The following is a 21,021-nucleotide window of genomic DNA, read 5'->3' on the forward strand; positions in this document are numbered from 1 at the left end:
GATATACAAGTGGTAAGATAAGTTTTCTAAATGTGTAAGTGATCACTACAATTATTTCCAACTCTATTATTCTAATTCCTATTTTAGAGTAAACTTGGGCTATTAGCAAAGGGACTAATTTTGTGATTTTATCAGTCTAGGTGAAACGGAGCTTTGGCAGCCCATAGCTATTAAGATGTTTTTCTTTCTAGAGTCTATGGAGATAATAGATGAAATAGGCAATGTCAAACCAACTCCATAAGAACATAAAGCCCTTTGCAACATCAATTCATCAACCATTAAGTGTTTTTGAAAGGTAAAGGCTTTAAAGTTTTAAGATGAACAAAATCATATTTCCTAACATTTGAAGAGCTTGTAGGAATGTAGCAGAGGCTAATAATAAACAAAATCACACTCAACTAAGAGATATACTGTATTTCATCAGTTCTGAGGTGCATATTTATTCACATATTAACAGTCCCTGAATTTGGGATATAATACCTCTGAACTCAACAATGCTATGAAATGGTATGTCACTTTTATATCTAAAGGGGCCTAAAAAAGCTCTTTCAGAATACATAAAAATATATGTTATCATAATAGTCGGTAGTTTTTTTCTTTCTTTGTAATACATAAAATAATGAGGCCAAGCATGGTGGCTCACACCTGTAATCCCAGAACGTTGGGAGCCAAGGCCAACGGCCCAGGAGTTCAAGATCAGCCTAGGAAACATAGTGAAACCCTATCGCTATAAAAAATACAAAAATTAGCTGGGTGTAGTGGCACAGACCTACAGTCCCAGCTATTCAGGAGGCTGAGGTGGGAGGATCACCTGAGCCCGGGAAGGTTCAAGGCTGCAGTGAGCCATGACAATGCCACTGTACTCCAGCCTAGGTGGCAGAGTGAGATCCTGTCTCAAAAATAATAATAATAACTTTTAATCCAGAGTTCTTAGAAGTGGTAAAATGTGCTATAGGACCCCAAAAGAGAAAGATGTTATTAACTCTATCAGGTTAGGTCTGGGAAGGCTTCCCAAAGGAAATGGCACCTGAATAGAAATCAGAGACGTAAGAAACCATAGTGTTTTCTAGGAACTGCAGGTAGTTTTAGTTGAGAATATCTGGATATAAGAAGGAAAGAGAGGCAGGTCTTTTCTACTAAGGCTTGAGAGAAACTTCTCCAGTGAGTGCTCATAAAGAGGACCTTAGGTACTAGGTAGTGTTCGTTCCACATCCACACCACTATGCCTGCCCTAAACATAAGGGCAATTAGTACTGCTGCTACTTCCACTCCTCAGTGAGAAGAATGGCACCACGCTGCAGAGGAAAAGGCATCCTACAGAGGTCTACCTTTAGATGCTAGTTCTTGACTTTCAAAACAACATTAGGAGATAGATATTATAATTTCTCTCTACAGATATAGACTGAAGTATAGAGAAAGGAAGCAATCTTGCTCAGCCAATGGACTGGCAAATGGCAGTGCTGGAATTAGATTCCAATCTTTTGGGGGAAGAAGTTTATGTTTTTGCGTTTTGGTTTTTGTTTTTTGTTTTTTTGAGATGGAGTCTCACTCTGTGTGTCACCCAAGCTGGTGTGCAGGGGCATGATCTCAGCTGACTGCAACCTCCGCCTCCCGGGTTCAAGCGATTCTCCTGCCTCAGCCTCCTGAGTAGCTAGGATTACAGGTGCCCGAGCCTATGTTTTTAAGAAGGAAGCCTCCTGTGAAAAGTGACTCCCACCTAAAAGAAAATCAGAGGGAATGAGCCCACTAAGGGTAGACAATTAGGCAAATAAAAGGTGAGTCGCAACTTGACCCTGCAAGAAAAGCTTACACATTTAACAGGCATATTCCATCAGCACTTCATAAAATCAGCTTCCCTGGGTCCCCAGGAGCTGGTAGAAACACCACAACAGGTGATAGACCATAAATGTAATAGTTTTTGGATTGCCAAATTAACAGGAAGAGAAACAATATACACAAGAGGTTCTCAGCAAGAAGCAGCCCTAGCATCTTTAAAGAAACAAACAAAGGTAAACTCAATCTCACTTGGTAATTACATTAATAAATCCATGGTTGGCAGTAATAGTATGCTACAACAACCAAATTTGCTTAAATGTTTGTAAGATACCACAAACTGAAATTGCTGAAAGATTATCTAAAAAAAAGAAATAGAATATAGTAAAAGGATTACTTGAGAAATCATGTAAAAGAAAGTTTCAATTTATACTTATATTTATTTTATATTTTCATTAATGATTTAAGAGAAACACATCATATAAAATAACGTAAGTACAGCCACAGGATAAAAGGGTTAGCTGATACCTGATTTGTGTGCATGAGCGAAACTAAGAAACTAAAGTAAAACAGATTTAATTCAGTTAGAAATACAGGCGACAATAATCAAAAATCAAATGAGCGTCAATGTGGAAAAATATAATGTATTTATATGGGGGAAAGGGTATATTAATATAGGTTGTCCCTGACTTAAAAAAAATAAAATCTTAAAACTTCCACAAAGACTAAACCACAGGAACACTGTGCAGGTCATGAGAGCTTTGTCTGCTTACAGAAGCACCAAGACCAGAAAGTTTTCTCTGCTGCATTCAAGGATTACAAAACAGGCTGGTCTGAGTGCAACAGTAGTTACAACTAACTGATCACAACCAGTTACAGATTTATCCTGCTCCACTCTCACTGCTTCACTTGACTAGCCTTTAAAATACAAAAAATATATATATATATTATATATATATATGTATATATATATATACAACTGACATAACAGATCAGACGTATATGTAAAGTGACCCAAAGTGCACAGCTATGCAACAATGGCAAAACTTAGGAAGTTGCAGGAGGCTAAAAGTGGGCAGCAAATGATGAGAAATTTTGTCAATTACAACCATATGACAAAAAGAGAGGTCATTAAGATGTAGGACGATGCACAGAACAATACTGTGCAACGTAACATACTCCATAAATTGTTGATAAGAAAAGCCCACCTGGAATAGATACAGTGGTAAAGGCAATGCTAAAAATAAATGAGATAAATTAAATTGCCTTAAGGGAGGAGAAGAAGATACTGAAGCACTCCAGGCACCAGTAAGAAGTTGCTTTCTCCAGGTTCAGCCTTAGGTCAGTTACATAAGATGGGAAAGAACCTGGTAGAGAAAACCCTAAGGCAGCTCTGAGCTATTTCTAGCAGTGCAGGGACGATTTCCCTACATTTATCTAAATAGATCGCTTCAAAGGCAAAATGGTAAGTATGATTCTACTGATCTCAACACATTCACTCCAATATTCTAAGGCAGCAGCAGAAGCACCTCAGAATAAAGAAGTAATATCTTCATGAACTAAATAAAAAATGTTCCACATAAATTCCTTTTGGAGGGGTATAGGGAGAGAACAAGAAAAAACTAGAAAATGGAAAGGAGAGATAAAATGACTTTTTTCTTGTTGTCCATTCTGCCCCTGCTCCCTAAGCCCTGGAGCTCCAAAATGCATCTGCTCTAAGTCGGAGTTTATTTATTTATTTATTTATTTATTTAGAGATGGAGTCTCACTCTGTCACCCAGGCTGGAGTGCAGTGGCACGATCTCGGCTCACTGCAACCTCCGCCTCCCAGGTTCAAGCGATTCTCCTGCCCCAGCCTCCTGAATAGCTGGGATTACAGGCATGTGCCACCACGCCCAGCTAATTTTTGTATTTTTAGTAGAGACAGGGTTTCAGCATGTTGGTCAGGTTGGTCTCAAACTCCTGACCTCATGATCTGCCCACCTCGGCCTTCCAAAGTGCTGGGATTACAGGCGTGAGCCAACATGCCTGGCCAGTCAGAGTTTATTAACAGCAGGTCCCTAGGAGGTTTCAGCCTGTGGCAAAATCTCAGCTTTGTAGAGTTTATAAAATCGCATGAAGAGAGGTTTTCTTAAGACTTTCTTCCTAAAATATGAAATCCCTGAATTTCAAGAAAATATTTTTTATAGCTATAAATTACCCAGAGACCAAATCAGTACCATTTAGTTTATCAAACTTTTATTTGGCACATACTTTGAGCCAAGTATAATACTAGCCAGTATATTAAAAATATCTAAGTCTGCAAACATTTTCAAAACTAGATAAAATGTTGAATGATGCTGCCATCAAAAATTTTAGGTTCATTTTTCCATAAGAAAAATTCAAAAACATACCACTTCAGACTGAAAAAGAGAGTTCTGCTTGACATACCCTGATTAAAATGAATCATTATTAGCTGTCTACTGTCTACCATAAATCTGCCTCGGTGTCTCTATCACTCCCCAAAGACAGCAATTGCTATATATACTTTTAGTCAAATCTTCCCAAGAACTCATTCCTCAAAAATCAACATTCCTCAAAATGAAGCCAATCTGTTTTGGGCCTCAGAACTCCTCCAACCTCCACAGTACCATTTTCAATCCATTCTTTTGTTTATTCCAGAATATCAACCAGCGTAAATTAGAAGTAAGAACAGGGATAAAATATGTAAACTGGTATCTGTCTTGTTTCTTTCTTCTTTTAATTTTTAATGCTCCTCTGAAAAATTTGAGGCACAGCCTACAATTAGATGTGTATTTCTTTTATGAAATATAAGAATGTCAAATGTCTTCTCTTATTTGAGTATTTCTAGAAGGCATATATTGGTCCATCTGAGAAATCAATTTCCTACTAAAAGTGTTGTGGTTTAGAATTACAGAATTTCAGACTACAGAAAAACTATAAGGGTTTTTAAATAATCCTGAAATCCAGAGAAGTTGATCCATTTACCCATTGTCATACAGTTAGTGAAAAATTTAAGAATGTAATGTAGGTCCACAAACTTCTATGTGAGTGGCCCTTCTACCATACTATTCTGCCTCATTAACATCACTTGTTGGCAGTTATTCTTGATCTTCCTTGGTCTAAAATATCAAATCTTAGCTAATTTGATAACCTATCAGTTCTCTGTGCCTGAGCCTAAAGTCTTGGAAGGCTAGAAATCTTCTTTAAATTAATGTTACACCAAGTACTTTTATCATATTTACCTCTCATGGGAGATTTCATGGCGGCTTCCACCATCCCCACCAGAAGCTGGAGACTCTTGGGGTCTTGAGCCAGTCCAGATGCAAAGGCTGCCAGGGCATCGGCATGACGTCCAAGGTACTGGAGGGCAACACCCTGTCGGAAGTATGCCTAGAAATAAAAGATATATAATGCATGTTTTGCCTGTGCTCCAACAAGACTGATGGTGATTCTTTACTAGAACAACAGGTCAGCAGAACGAAGATTGAGATGTACTTGATTTAAAAACCTAGTGAACAGTTTGTGATGAAATGAACTAACTTCTAACATCATAAGCATACTTTCATCAGGCAACTTCTACTTAAAATTTACATCTTTTCACTTCTAAGACACATCAATTTTATCACATTCTTTGATATTTATTCACACACTACTTTTATTGTTTTTGAACTATTTAAAAAATATTTCTTATCCCACCTTTAATGCCATAAGCTCCTCAGGACAGGGACATGAAGATTTCTTTATACCTCACCTAAGTATCTGGTACAGTGCAAAAATAAATGAGATGAATTCTACTTATTTTCTATTTCCCGCTCTTAAATAATTATAAAGGAACAAATCAGTGTGTGATTACTATTAAGATAATTTTAATAATGAGTAACACAACATGGCTACTTACTTTTAATGTGTTGTTTCAAACATAGTATTTCAAAGCAATTACCTATATGTGTGCTTTGCTTAGAAACCAAAAAAGGTTATTGTCCTTTGTATTCTTTAATTGAATTATTTTAAAAACTAGTATTATCAATTGTGATTATAGGAAAAGATTCCTCGTTCCAACTAACTGCAGAAAAGACCAGAGAATTAATAAGACATTTAAATATTTAAATTTTAGAAAAGTTTTAAGAAACTGCCATTTGTTTTCTTTTCTCTTTTTCTTTCTTTTAATAGAGGTTCTCACTTTTTCAACCAGGCTTCAGTGCAGTTGCGCAATCCTAGCTTACTGCAGCCTTGAACTCCTGGGCTCAAGCAATCCTCCCACCTCAGCCTCCCAAAGTGCTGAGATTACAGGCGTAAGCCACTACATCAAGCCTGCAGGTTTTCAAGTACACAGAGTAAAACCAAGCAGGTGACAAAGTGTTACCTGTATACAACCAGCAAATTAGGTGTGTACCTAATTAATACATGCAAATAACATATAATTAACATATTCATTGCTTATATGGCAACATCTGCTTCTAAAATACCTGGTCTCCTATTCAACTGAAATTCTCTTACAATTCTGTTTATAACACAAATGTATTTTTTTCAGTCCAATATACTTAGAAATTGTTACAAATTGTATTCTTGGGATCTAAATGAAGTTTCAAACTCCTAAAACTATCACTCAATACAAAATACATAATTTAAAATTTTTATATTACAAATGCATATACACAGAGAGTGAAAAAGCACCTTTCATGTTTACAAGATATATTTACTTATCTTAATATTATAATGACTCTTTGAGGTAATTTAAGATAGGCAACACCATTCAGTGTTTCTATTAAAAAACAATCCATAAACAGAATGAATACTCAAATTATGACAGACTACTCAGGCTTCTATTAAAGTATCAGCAGCTGTTAAAACTCAGACCCCAGTAAGATAATAACCTATAAATGTACTTTCATTACTAATTCATAGGATCACTTCCCTTCACTGGACTCAGTCACTGTTTTAATCTTTAATGTGTTTACAAACGGTTTTTCATTACCTTTTTCATTTCACTTTTTAGGTGGTTTCTATATTCCAAGAGGCAACAGTATATTCCAACTAAAAATAACTACAGTTTACATCACTACAGAAATGCTATATTAAAACTAAACTAAAAATATACATATTTGTATGTTTTTATATACAAAAATGCCGAATAACTGTAAACTTAACTAAGAGACACAAAAATGTCTTAGTTATTGATTTCACATATTATAAGAAAAAAAATCTTAAGTTAGTACCAATGAATTCTGATAACTTCTTACATATTTGAAGCAAAACACTGCTTACTTGAGAGGGCAACTGATTCTCCTGTCTGCCAAGTAAAACCACTGAAAAGTATGATTTATCTACCGCTAGGGAGGTAGGTAAAGTTCAGTGTTAAATGCAAGCTTTGGTCTCATGTTCACGCAGGAGCTCAAGGAGAATGTGCATGTTTTGTTTTCTTAGAACACTTACAAATTAGGTAAGAAAAGGTAAGACTGGACGATGCCTCCCACAATCTTGGTTTCCTTTCTTCAGGAAAATATTTTAAAACGTGATATAGGAGAGAAGGGTCAAAGGTCATCTTTGGTCTTCCCTTATGCCCTTCCAGAGTCTCTAATCCAACTTTATAAGATTTTACCTGTTAAAAGCTTAGGGTTGTATCCCTCTAAAGATAGCATAAAGAGTACAGCTCTGACAACCCCCCTGCTCCAAACTCATAGAGTGGGGCTCTCCCAACATTTATCCGTGCAATATTCATTACATGTACAAATGGCTGTTGAATAAAAATGAGTTGTTTATACTTTTGTGAGAGATACGTCACTATGGAGTTCAAGCTGATGATAAAACCTGATTGTGAGTTATTGAAATAGAATAAAGAGAATCCAGTACAGTAATTGGCAAAGAGTTAAGCACCCAATAAAATTAGCTATTTTTGTTATTATTTAATGGGAAAAGAATCTTAATACAAACACATAATTATAGACTAACAGAATACAAGGGAGTCCAATAAATATTTTAAATATTTTAGCATTCAATATAATATTATTCCATTTCTATAACTGTCTCATTCATTCTTTCTCTTGTTCCATAAAAGACTATGAGCAATCAAGAAACTATATAATTGAGACTTCTCATTGCTATAAGGCTCCCAGACAAAATCTAAATCACCTGACTAAAATAAATTGGTATTACCAAGTTCTGAGCGAGATAACAGCCACCCATAGGCTTGCTAGCCTTCTCCAAAGCAAAGGTCAGGATGTGTTGAGATTCACAGCTGTTTATCCAAGCTTCAGGGAAATTGTCGTGACCTGCCAAGAGTGTATCTGCTTCTCCTTCTATGGGTTCCAGCTACTAATATTTATCTTATTATCACAGGTTTCACACAAAACCACTTCATCTGGGAGAAGTACTAATTTATATATAGAAAGGCAGAATAGGTGCAGCATGCCAAAGTTGGGATCTCCAGGGCAATGGTGAATACTTGGTGCCCAGTCAACATCAGATCATATACACACTTACTTCATGAACCCACCAACATACACCACATGCTGGTCATCGGTTTGGGAACATGGACTAACTGTTGAGAACACCTATACCCTAAGTACAATGATTTTAGGCTGAAGCTTTAGCCAAGAAGAAGAGAAACATACAGGGAGCTAGTAAATAAACTCAACTAAAGTGGGATGCCTAGATTTTCAAGTGTTCCATTCATTATTTTCTTGTTGGTCACCACAAATATACCACAGTGATTATTCCATGCATACTACTAGATGACTTCACAAATCATATAAAGACAACTGGATTACAAGAATAAGTTTCCATTACTTCTTTCTCTCAATTAACATTCCCTAAAAATCAACAGTGCCAGGCACCATGACACGTAACACAAATTTAAAAAAAAAATGAGACTAGAGCACCCTCAAGATGCTCACAGTTGAGAGGGAAAAAATATAAAAAGCTCTAAGTGTCTTGACTGCTGACTGCAGTAAATGCTAACTAAAAGTAACTAATGTTGTAATATTTCAGAGGCAACAAAAATGTAATTAATGACCAAAGTATTTATGCCCTATTGTCAAAATTGTTAGTATTACTAGCATTTGCTTTTTACTAAATGGCATTTCTCTCACTCCAGAGGGTGAAAATAAAAACACTGAAAGACTAAATAAGTGAAACAGTAAACAATTCACTCTGCAAGTACCTCTGGAAGCAAGGAAAGACCTTTAGTCTTTACTTTCAACACATCATTCCTGGTTTAGAATTCCAAAATGTCACTGAACCAAACAATAACCTTACTCTCCCTTGGCCTAAATGAGTAATGAGGTAAACTACTATGTTCACAGTTACATGTGTATAACAACATATGTAATAAATACATGTAATATGTAATGATATATAGAATAGTGTATACTCATATGTACAATGCATAACCTAGTGCTTATTTCAAGTATTTGCAAACAATCTGCCTTTGATTTTATCTGTATTTTCAAATGTTATACTTTAATACTCTTTTTTTTTCTTTTTTGAGACAGTCTTGCTGTCACCCAGGCTGAAGTGAAGTGGTACAGTCACAGCTCACTGCAACCTCCACCTCCCAGGTTCCAGCAATTCTCCTGCCTCAGCCTCCCAGGTAGCTGGAAGTACAGATGTGCACCACCACTCCTGGCTAATATTTGTATTTTTAGTGGAGGTGGGGTTTCACCACGTTGGCTAGGCTGGTCTCGAACTCCTTACCTCAAATGATCCACCCATGTCAGCTTCCCAAAGTGCTAGATTACAGGTGTGAGCCACCATGCCCAGCCTACTTTAATATTCTTAGTCCGTATTTCACATTTGGAATGTGAACCTTTAAAATCTCCTGAAGAATATTTCTAATTATAACATTGTTTTATATCTTCCATATGTTTTATATATGCTTTCCATATAATCACCAACTTTGTTCAACTACACTTGTAAATCACATGATTTTCTAGTAAATTTTCCCTTATTTTATTTTAAAGATGATTAGAAATGGGGAAAATAGATATGCTGATGCTAGTTTTTAAAAAGCAGCACCACTGACTTATAATTTTTTTTTCTTTTTTATTATACTTTAACTTCTAGGGTACATGTGCACAACATGCAGGTTTGTTACATATGTATACATGTGCCATGTTAGTGTGCTGCACCCATTAACTCACACTGACTTATAAGTTAACACAACTGAGTCAAAAGCAAAAATGATTATAAGAGGCCAAAACTAAAAGAACTTTAATATCACTGTATGTATACAAAACAATTTTGTTCAATTGTGATGGAAAAGAATAAACTTAGAGAATATATAAAACTTGGTTTTAAAAGAAAAAATGATTTTTGAAAACTTTATATTTTTAATTTTTGCAGGTCCAAAGTATTTATGAGATACATAAGATAGTTTAATACAAGCATACGATGCATAATAATCACATCAGAGTAAATGGGGTATCCATCACCACAAGAATTTATCCTTTCTCTGTGTTGCAAACAATCCAATTACAGTCTTTTAGTTATTTTTAAATGTACAATAAATTATTGTAGACTATGGTTATCCTGTTATGCTACCAAATACTAGATCTTATTCATTCTATCTAACTATATTTTTGTACTCATTAACCATACCACCTTGCTCGCCCCCACATACACTACCCTTTCCCAGGCTCTGCAACCATCATTCTACTCTATCTCTGTAAGTACAACTGCTAAATGACCCCAATTAAAAGACACAGACTGGCAAATTGGATAAAGAGTCAAGACCATTAGTGTGCTGTATTCAGGAGACCCATCTCACGTGCAAAGACATACACAGGCTCAAAATAAAGGGATGGAGGAAGATCTGCCAAGCAAACAGAAAGCAAAAAAAAAAAAAAGGGTTACAATCCTGGTCTCTGATAAAACAGACTTCAAACCAACAAAGATCAAAAGAGACAAATAAGGTCACTACATAATGGTAAAGGGATCAATTCAACAAGAAAAGCTATCCTAAATATATATGCAACCAATATAGGAGCACCCAGATTCATAAAGCAAGTCCTTAGAGGCCTACAAAGAGACTCAGACTCCCACACAACAATAATGGGAGACTTTAACACCCCACTGTCAATATTAGATCAATGAGACAGAAAATTAACAATGATATCCAGGACTTGAACTCGCCAAGTGGACCTAACAGACATCTACAGAACTCTCCACCCCAAATCAACAGAATATACATTCTTCTCAGCACCACATCATACTTATTCTAAAATTGACCACATAATTGGAAGTAAAACACTCCTCAGCAAATGTAAAAGAACAGAAATCACAACAAACTGTCTCTCACACTACAGTGCAATCAAATTAGAACTCAGGATTAAGAATCTCACTCAAAACCACACAACTACATGGAAACTGAACAACCTGCTCCTGAATGACTACTAGGCACATAACGAAATGAAGGCAGAAATAAAGATGTTCTTTGAAATCAATGAGAACAAAGACGCAACGTACCAGAATCGCTGGGAAACATTTAAAGTAGTGTGTAGAGGGCAATTTATAGCACTAAATGCCCACAAGAGAAAGCATGAGAGATCTAAAATTGACACGCTAACATCACAATTAAAAGAACTAGAGAAGCGAGAGCAAACAAATTCAAAAGCTAGCAGAAGGCAGGAAATAACTAAGATCAGAGCAGAACTGAAGGAGACAGAGACACAAAAAACCCTCCAAAAAATCAATGAATCCAGGAGCTGGTTTTTTGAAAAGATCAACAAAATAAACCACTAGCAAGACTAATAAAGAAGAAAAGAGAGAAGAATCAAATAGATGCAATAAAAAATGATAAAGGGGATATCATCACTGATCCCACAGAAATACAAACTATCATCAGAGAATACTATAAACACCTCTACACAAATAAACTAGAAAATCTAGAAGAAATGGATAAATCCCTGTACCCTACATACACTCTCCCAAGACTAAATCAGGAAGAAGTTGAATCTCTGAACAGATCAATAACAGGTTCTGAAATTGAGGCAATAACTAATAGCCTACCAAACAAAAAAAGTCCAGGACCAGACGGATTCACAGTCGAATTCTACCAGAGATATAAAGAGGAGCTGGTACCATTCCTTCTGAAACGATTCCTATCAGTAGAAAAAGGGGGAATCCTCCCTAACTCATTTTATGAGGCCAGCATCATCCTGATACCAAAGCCTGGTAGAGACACAACCAAAAAAAGAGAATTTCAGGCCAATATCCCTGATGAACATCGATGTGAAAATCCTCAATAAAATACTGGCAAACCGAATCCAGCAGCATATCAAAAAGCTTATCCACCACGATCAAGTCAGCTTCATCCCTGGGATGGAAGGCTGGTTCAACCTAGGCAAATCAATAAGCGTAATCCATCACATAAACAGAACCGATGACAACAACCACATGATTATCTCAATAGACACAGGAAAGGCCTTCGACAATATTCAACAGCCCTTCATGCTAAAACCTCTCAATAAACTAAAATGGAACATACCTCAGCATAATAAGAGCTGTTTATGACAAACCCGCAGCCAATATCATACTGAATGGGCAAAAACTGGAAGCATTCCCTTTGAAAACTGGCACAAGACAGGGATGCCCTCTCCCACCACTCCTATTCAACATAGGACTGGAAGTTTTCGCCAGGGCAATCAGGCAAGAGAAAGCAATAAAGCGTATTCAAATAGGAAGAGAAGGAGTCAAACTGTCTCTGTTTGCAGATAACATGATTGTATATTTAGAAAACCACATCATCTCAGCCCCAAACCTCCTTAAGCTGATAAGCAACTTCAGCAAAGTCTCAGAATACAAAACCAATGTGCAGAAATCACAAGCATTCCTATACACCAACAACAGACAGAGAGCCAAATCATGAGTGAACTCCTATTCACAATTGCCACTAAGAGAATAAAATACCTAGGAATCCAACTTACAAGGGATGTGAAGGACCTCTTCAAGGAGAACTATAAACCACTGCTCATGGAAATAAGAGAGGACACAAACAAATGGAAAAACATTCCATGCTCATGGATAGGAAGAATCAATATCACGAAAATGGCCTTACTACCTAAAGTAATTTATAGATTCAATGCTATCCCCATCAAGCTACCACTGACTTTCTTCACAGAATTGGAAAAAACTACTTTAAACTTCATATGGAACCAAGAAAGAGTCCACATAACCAAGACAATCCTGGGCAAGAAGAACAAAGCTGGAGGCATCACGCTATCTCTACTACAAGCTACATTAACCAAAACAGCATGGTACTGGTACCAAAACAGATATATAGACCAATGGAACAAAATGGAGGCCTCAGAAATAACACTACACATCTACCATCATCTGATCTTTGACAAACCTGACACACACAAGCAATGGGGAAATCACCTGCCTTCTGCATTGATCGCGCTGGGAGCTGCAGACCGGAGTTGCTCTTATTCGGCCATCTTGCCAGCCACCCTCCCTATTTCTTTATACATTGTTCTCCTGGTTCTCTTTACCTCTTTGTTCATGATTTATTTTAGCTCTCTGAGCATATTTAGTACAACTGAATTAAAGTCTTTTCTCGTAAATTCAATATATGTGCTTTCTATATGATAGTTTCTATTAATTACTTTTGTGAATAGGCCATACTTTCTTGCTTCTTGCATGCCTTGTAATACTTTTGTTGTAAACAAAGTATGTTTAGAACATTTTAAGTTTCCTAAACATTAAAAATATATGTGAAACTCTGAAAATGAGATTCTTCCCTTTTAGGGATTTTTGTTTGTTTGCTTACTTCACTTTTTGTGATTTTTTGCTTACTGTGGGTTTTAGCTGTTTGTTGATTTGATAGCAGTTTTCTCGAATAGCGGGAAAAAATGAGATAGAGAGAATCAGAATAGGGAAAAAAAGAAGAATTAGAGCCAGAGCAGGGTGCCTTGTGCCATGCCTGTAATCCCAGCAACTCCAGAAGCTGAGACAGGTGGATCACTTAAGGCCAAGAGTTCAAGACCAGCCTGGGCAACACAGCAATTCCTCATCTCTACCAAAATTTAAAATATTAGCCAGATGTAGTGGCATGTACCTATAGTCCTAGCTACTTGGGAAGCTAAGGTGGGAGAATTGCTTGAGCCCAAGAGTTCAAAGCTGTAGTGAGCTATGATGGTTCCACTGCATTCCAGCCTGGGTAACAGAGTGAGACCTTATCTCTAAAAAAAAGAAAAAAATTCTCCAAGTTTGTACAGATTGGCTGTGTACTGGGGACTATCTGTAGTCTTTTGTATAGGTCACTGGGGATTGTTTGTTTGTATTACAGTGTTTTTGAGGAATATCTGCTGCTTTTCTTCCCTGAGGGAATTTTGAGTTAGGTGAAACAAAGGCAGATACCTTGCATTAATAATATAGGTAGTCCCCAGACAGGTTAGATCAGACAAACACAATTATTTGAAGATAAGGTTTGCTCTGCTCCCTAGAGAACCAGGGACCTAGTTCTCACTATGGGAATGCGAACTGTCAAGTTTAAGACTGTCAACAAGCCAGGGAGGAGGATGGGGCAAGGTGAAGCTAAAATGTCAAAGACTTGTATGCCATTTTGAAGTTGCTTTCTTCTGGATTTGGATTTTTTTTTTGCACTGGTGTAAACCTGTGACTGTGTTCCAGAGTCCTGACAAAGTTGGTATTGACAATTTTTCTTTAGTTTTTGATATTGCTTCAGAGGGACAGGCCCTTGGAGCTATGATATCTACTTATCCATTTTTGCTTAGATTCCTCCTTGTTACCATGTTTAAGAACTTTTTATCTAATCCTTGGTTACAAACATTTTCTTCTAAAATTCTTATAGTTTTACTTGTTCACATTTAGATTTGTGGTCCAGTTTGAGTTAATTCTTATATAAGGTGCAAAACAGTGTTTTAGATTCATTTTTATTTATATGAATGTCCAATTGTTCAAATGCCATTTATTGAAAAGAGTAAGTTCCTTTCTTTTTTAATCCCTCCTTTGTAAAAAAATCAGTTGTTCATAGTTGTGTGGGTCTATTCCTGGACTCTCTATTCTGTTCTATTGATATGTGTCTACCCCTTCACAATATTACTGTTACCGTCTCACCAATGCACCACAATGTAACAGTCTGAGTTGTGAGGTATTACCCAGAGTTCTTTGTCTCATGACTAAGAGAATTAAGGAGCATGGACACAAAGGATGAGGTTGGAGTGAAAGTTTAATAAGCGAAAGAAGTGGCTCACGCCTGTAATCCCAGCACTTTGGGAGGCCAAGGCAGGCGGATCACAAGGTCAGGAGATCGAGACCATCCTGGCTAACACTGTGAAACCCCGTCTCTACTAAAAATACAAAAAATTAGCCGGGCGCGGTGGCGGGTGCCTGTAGTCCCAGCTACTCAGGAGGCTGAGGCAGGAGAATGGCGTGAACCCGGGGGGCGGAGCTTGCAGTGAGCCAAGGTCACGCCACTGCACTCCAGCCTCAGCGACAGGGCGAGACTCCGTCTCAAAAAAAAAAAAAAAAAAACCTCTCAGCTGTGGTGAAGGGATCTAGAAGAGGGTTGCTGTTGTTACAGTTAAATGCAAAGACTTTTATAAGAAACTGATGAGGGCTGGGTGTCTCATTTGCACAAGGCACGAAGTTCTGGTAGTTCCACCCCATCCTTTTAATGCGCATGTGGGCCCTAAGCTTGAGTTACTCCGTATTGCTTTATTCCGCTTACTGCACATGTGTCAGGGGATGGAATTTTCCATTGCAGGTGTATTTGGGCAAGTCACCTATGTAGCCTTTCTTATCTGTGTGGCTGTGGGCATCTTAGGCAAGCCCCACTGTGCAAGTTCCCTTATCTGTGCCTGCAGGCTGTTCTTTTGCTTGAAAGAATTCAACAGAGGACCCACCCTAACTGCCTGCCTGACCTGTTTCTTCCTTTCTCCTCTCTCATTACATTGTGTTGATTACTGTAATTTTTTAGGAAGTTTTAAAATTGGGTTCTATGATGCACCCAACTTTTTCTTTTCAAAATTGCTTTGGTTATTTTAGTTTCTTTGCTTTTCCATATAAATCTTTGTAGACTCAGATGTCTATATGTACAAAAAATCTTGTTTTTCATTGGCATTATGTTAAATCTATTTGTATTGGTTCAATTTTGGGAGAACAGGCATCATAACTATATTTAGTCTTTCAGTTCATAAACAGGCTATGTTTCCCCATTTATGTCTTCATTTTGATTTATTTCATGAGCATTTTTTTAGTTTTCATTGTAAATATCTTACACATATTTTGTCACACTTACATCTAAATAATTCATTTTTTGGAGCTGTTGTTTTTGAAAGTTCAGTTTTCAGTTGTTCCTTGCCAGTATGAAATATGATTGAATTTTGTGTGCTATTATGATTATTAATTTTTTTTGAGACAAGTTCTCACTCTGTTACTCAGGCTGGAATGCAGTGGTATGATCATGGCTCACTGCAGCCTTGAACCCCTGAGTGCAAGTGATCCTCCCACTTAAGCCTCCTGCATAGTTGGGGCTACAGGTATGCACTACCATGTCTGGCTAACTTAATTTTTTTTTTTTTTTTTTTTTTTTAAGAGAGAGGATCTCACTATGTCATCCAGGCAGGTCTCAAACTCCTGGGCTCAATTGATCCTCCTGCCTTGGCCTCCTAAAGTGCTGGGATTATAGGCATGAGCCACTGCACCCTGCCAGTTACTGTACTTTTATGTTTTAAAACATTTATTTATTCATTCTAATATCTTTTATTTCTTTTCTCAGTGTTTCTGTCCTTCCATTTGTTATAAGGGTTGCCTTTACTTATTAGAGAATGGTTGTAATAGTTACTACTAAAATCTTTGTGTGATAATTTTAACCTTTATGTCATCTTAGAATTGGTGTCTATTGATTGATTTTCTTGTGAGTTGAGATTTCCCTGGTCTTTCATAGGCCAAGTAACTTTGGTTTATATTCTGAATATTTTGTTATTATCTTATGAATCTTTATATCCTGTTTATATTTTAAGAAGAATGTAGTTATTTTTTTGTTTAGCAAACAATTTACCTGGTTAGATTCAGGCTATAATTTTCAATACACATTTTATAGACTTTATTCACAATGTCAGTTAACTTTTCACAGCTTTTGTTGTTCTATTAGGACCTGTCCTTCATATGTACCACTGAGTGTTCTGAGAACTGGATAGCGGCCTATCCTACACTTTTCACAGCCTTTGGCATGCTATTTAGGGTAAGAACCATACACACCACATAATGGGATTGCTCTCATGAGCTCACTCCTATATCTGATATCTTCAACACTTTCCAGCTCTCTGACTGTCTTCCTTCCTATCTCCGGCCAAAAGGTAGAACTTTAGTTTCCCTGTGTTGCCATACATATCCTGTAATTATGTCTACATAAAGTATCAAGCAGTGAAAATGCAGAGAGAGGAAAAAAGTACTGTTAACTCAATTTGTACCCTCAAGACCACAGCTCCTATAGTCAGAGAGAAGGTCTCCTTCCTCAGAATTTAGATGCCTGCCCATTATACACCGCTTTTGCTTGTTGTTTTGGGGTCTTGCTCTGTCACCCGGGCTGGAGTGCAGTGGTGTGATCATAGTTCACTGCATCCTTGACGTCCTGGGCTCAAGTGATTCTCCCACCTCAACCTCCCAAGTAGCTGGGGGTACAGGTGTGTGCCACCACACCCAGCTAATTATTTTTTTTTAAGAGATGAGAGTCTTACTATGTTGTCCAGGCTAGTCTCAAACTCCTGGACTCAAGTGATCCTCCTGCCTCGGCCTCCTACAGTGCTGAGATGACAGGCAGGAGTCACTGCCCCGGCCCCCTCCACTGCTTTCATCATCCCCATCACTGCTGGCTTGCCTGGAGTGTGGACTGTGAGAGAATATTAAGAAAACCAGATTTGCTTTATTCTTTCTGACCTTAAGAGTTCCCTTTTTTGCTTCTCTAACCAAAGAGAAGGCTTTCTTGGCGCACTTTCTGTTTGCACCCAATAAGTGCATCCTGATTTGAAGCTGCCTTTGAATCCAAGCTGGTAACACGAGATGGGAAAGAAAAACCAAAACAAATCAGGAAACCCACTGCTGGCTTGTTACTGCTTTGAATTCTGTTCTCCTCCCTTGAGTCACCTGCTAGCATTTACTCTTCAGAGAGCTATACTATGAAGTCTTTTCAGGGTATAGTTGTGTTCAATGGAAAAGATTAAATGAAGTGTACTTGTTTCATCTTGCTTAGAACTGGAACCTCTTTTTGAAAAGATATAAAACATGTTGTATTTTTATACAAGTAAGTATTGAGAGGCAGTCATTTTTCTTGTTTTTTTCATTTTGATACATGGTACCCTACATTCATGTCAATGTAGAAAGATCATATAACATGGGACAGAGAAGAAATAGGCTGGGAAGTGTAGTCGTCTTTTTTGGACAGAGTTTCACCCCTTTACCCAGGCTGGAGTACAGAGGTGTGATCATGGCTTATGGAAACCTTGACCTCCTGGGCTCAAGTTATCTTCCTGTCTTAGCCTCGCAAGTAGTTAGGACTACAGGTGTGTGCCACCATGCCTGGCTAATTTTTAATTTAAATTTTTTTTTTTTGTAGAGACAGGATCTTGCCATGTTGTCCAAGCTGGTTTTGAACTCCTGGACTCAAGTGATCCTCCCATCTCGACCTCCCAAAGTGCTGCAATTACAGATGTGAGCCACCACTCATGGCTTGTAAATTTATTCTGTAGAAAAATGTGTCAAATATTTATGCAAGTGTTTTTTAGGCATATAGTTTTGCCTTTCTGCCCTGTTCTCATCACTTACTCATGTCACCCTGTTCAGGTCCCTTCCTCAGATGCATGTTCTTTTCTGGAGATTCTTACTACTCACCAGTAATTGAAGCAACTGACAAAAGTATTAGTTGTCAGTAAGCCAGCAGTATTTCTTGAACTGTGCTTTCCCAAACACCTAAAGTCAGAAGAGAGGGACTATTCCAAGAATTGGGGCTATAGGAGGAGTAGAGATAGGCATTTCTTTGTATTTCCTCTTTTAAAAAATTGTGTGAACTCTTCATTTTATTCTATAATTTTTATATTAAGATAATCCTCTTTTTTTTTTTTTTTTTTTTAGTTTGTGTCCTTTGTAGGGACATGGATGCAGCTGGAAACCATCATTCTCAGCAAACTATCGCAAGAACAGAAAACCAAACACCACATGTTCTCACTCATAGGTGGGAACTGAACAATGAGATCACTTGGACTCGGGAAGGGGAACATCATACACCGGGGCCTATCATGGGGAGGGGGGAGGGGGGAGGGATTGCATTGGGAGTTATACCTGATGTAAATGACGAGTTGATGGGTGCTGATGAGTTGATGGGTACAGCACGCCAACATGGCACAAGTATACATATGTAACAAATCTGCACGTTATCCACATGTACCCTAGAACTTAAAGTATAATAATAAAAAAAAAAATACAAAAAGAAAAGATAATCCTCTATAGATTATAACAAATAATAAAACACTGTGGTGTGGGATGTCAATAATGGGGAGGTTATACATGTATGAGGACAGGGGTATACAGAAACTCTCTGTACTGTCTGCTCAATTTTGCTGTGAACCAAAAACTGCTCTAAAAATAAAGCTTATTAACTTAAAAAATTCTCTTCTCAAAACTTCAAATAACTTTGACATTTCATGAGATGTGTCATGTTAGCGTATTGCTTTGCTCTTCTTTTTGGTATAATGCTAGAGAATTCCATTTGAATAATTTGAAGGGAAAAGAAAGAGTTGATAGCCAGAAAGATCAAAAGAGTAAGTCATTAATGGTAGAATTTCATCTGCCTGAAGAAGCCTTATGCAGAGTGCCCATATCTCAGTGTATATCTACTTATAGTAATAATTTTTCAGAGACTGCTTTCTGGAAGGAGTGAATTCCCATTAATCTGACATGATTTGGGTGTAGTTACATTATAGTAGGCAAGATGCCATGTGTTTTTTTCAACAGTTGGTGAGAATTTTGGCTGCTTTAATCCCCATATTTTTAGCTTCACTGTTTTTTTCCTAATCCATCGTTCTCGCTGCTACTACTATTTTTTTCCATTCTGCTTCTGGTCTTACCATATTCCTCAGGACCAGGACCAGGCTATGTGTATAAAAGCACACATTCTCTGTGTTCTAGAGTTGGTAGAGGATTGGTAGGGCAGGGGCACAGAACTTGTGCCAAAGCCAGACGATTTCTTGGAAAATGTTCAGGTAATTCTCTAGTTATTTTTTTTATTTTTTATTTTTTTAGCATGACGTTACACATTTCCTATACTGTACCCATAGAATGAAGGCCCAAGATATGGAAAGTTCAGAACCACTACTCTAGGGGACTGCAAACTTCTTTCATTGTTTATGTTTAAAGTTTTGAAAACTCCAGTAATGCTATACACATTTTATAATCTGACATAAATTGTACTTCGAGATTCCCCCCATTGCTAGAAAATAACACCTACTTAGTTATTTAATTTCTGGTTGGCATTTTGTCTTTTCTTTGACTTCTTAACAACTTTCTAATTCTTTTTTAAAATATGATTTTCTCATAAACCTGTCACCTTAATAACACTTTTGATACAATTAATTTAACATTAATTTTGGGAAAAGAAGTAGCTGATACATGAAACAATCAGAATTGAGAGCAGGTTTCCTTTAGAAATTGATTCTAAATGTACCGAAAGTCAACGTTAGAGAGAGAAACAATTCACAGCTGCAGATTTGGTTAGAACATTTATGTTTAGGACATTTGGGTCTCTGATTCTGGGTTCCAAACTAAATAATGGTGTTTTCTAAAATAGCTCCCAATCCTTTTGCATGTGCTTTCAGTATACGATATGACAGACTAGTGAAAAATACAAGTTTAGTTTTCTGGAGAGGTAGGAATATTTCCTCCCAGCTGATCAGGTAAAACACACTGTGACATGAAGAATGTGTTCTTTGCTGATTCTCAATGTTTTTATTTTTATTTTTAATATAAAATGTCAACAAATAGAAGCAAGAGAAAATTCACTTGAAAATATCAGAAGATAAAAGAAATATAGCAAATTATACTGCTGGTAAAAAATCCATTTTAGCTACCAAACAAACAGGCATTGGCTGAGAAGCTTGCTGATGGCTTCTTTTGTTTCTCTTTGATTTAAAACCTCATGCCTGTAATCTAATTAACATCGAACTGAGTTGCAAGTATAGTGGCCTGTTTGGTTCAATAATAATACATTTATATGAAAGGTTAATGAAATGA

At 37.1% G+C, this 21,021-nt stretch overlaps 1 protein-coding gene across 14 annotated transcripts in view; it reads right to left on the reverse strand.

Moving 5' to 3' along the window:
• The window catches only part of LOC105495739 (tetratricopeptide repeat domain 28), a 715,636-nt gene that overhangs the window by 321,900 nt on the left and 372,715 nt on the right, over positions 1-21,021 (reverse strand). For all 14 annotated transcript variants that reach the window (XR_011614279.1, XM_071080884.1, XM_071080883.1 and 11 more), the window contains one exon: positions 5,019-5,166. Coding sequence is in view for 13 of the 14 variants with exons in the window: in XM_071080884.1 (XP_070936985.1) it covers positions 5,019-5,166 (148 nt within the window). In the remaining variant the exon portion in view is untranslated. The remainder of the gene's footprint in view (positions 1-5,018; positions 5,167-21,021) is intronic.

Source organism: Macaca nemestrina, chromosome 15 (assembly GCF_043159975.1).
Source record: "Macaca nemestrina isolate mMacNem1 chromosome 15, mMacNem.hap1, whole genome shotgun sequence".
NCBI lineage: Eukaryota > Metazoa > Chordata > Mammalia > Primates > Cercopithecidae > Macaca > Macaca nemestrina.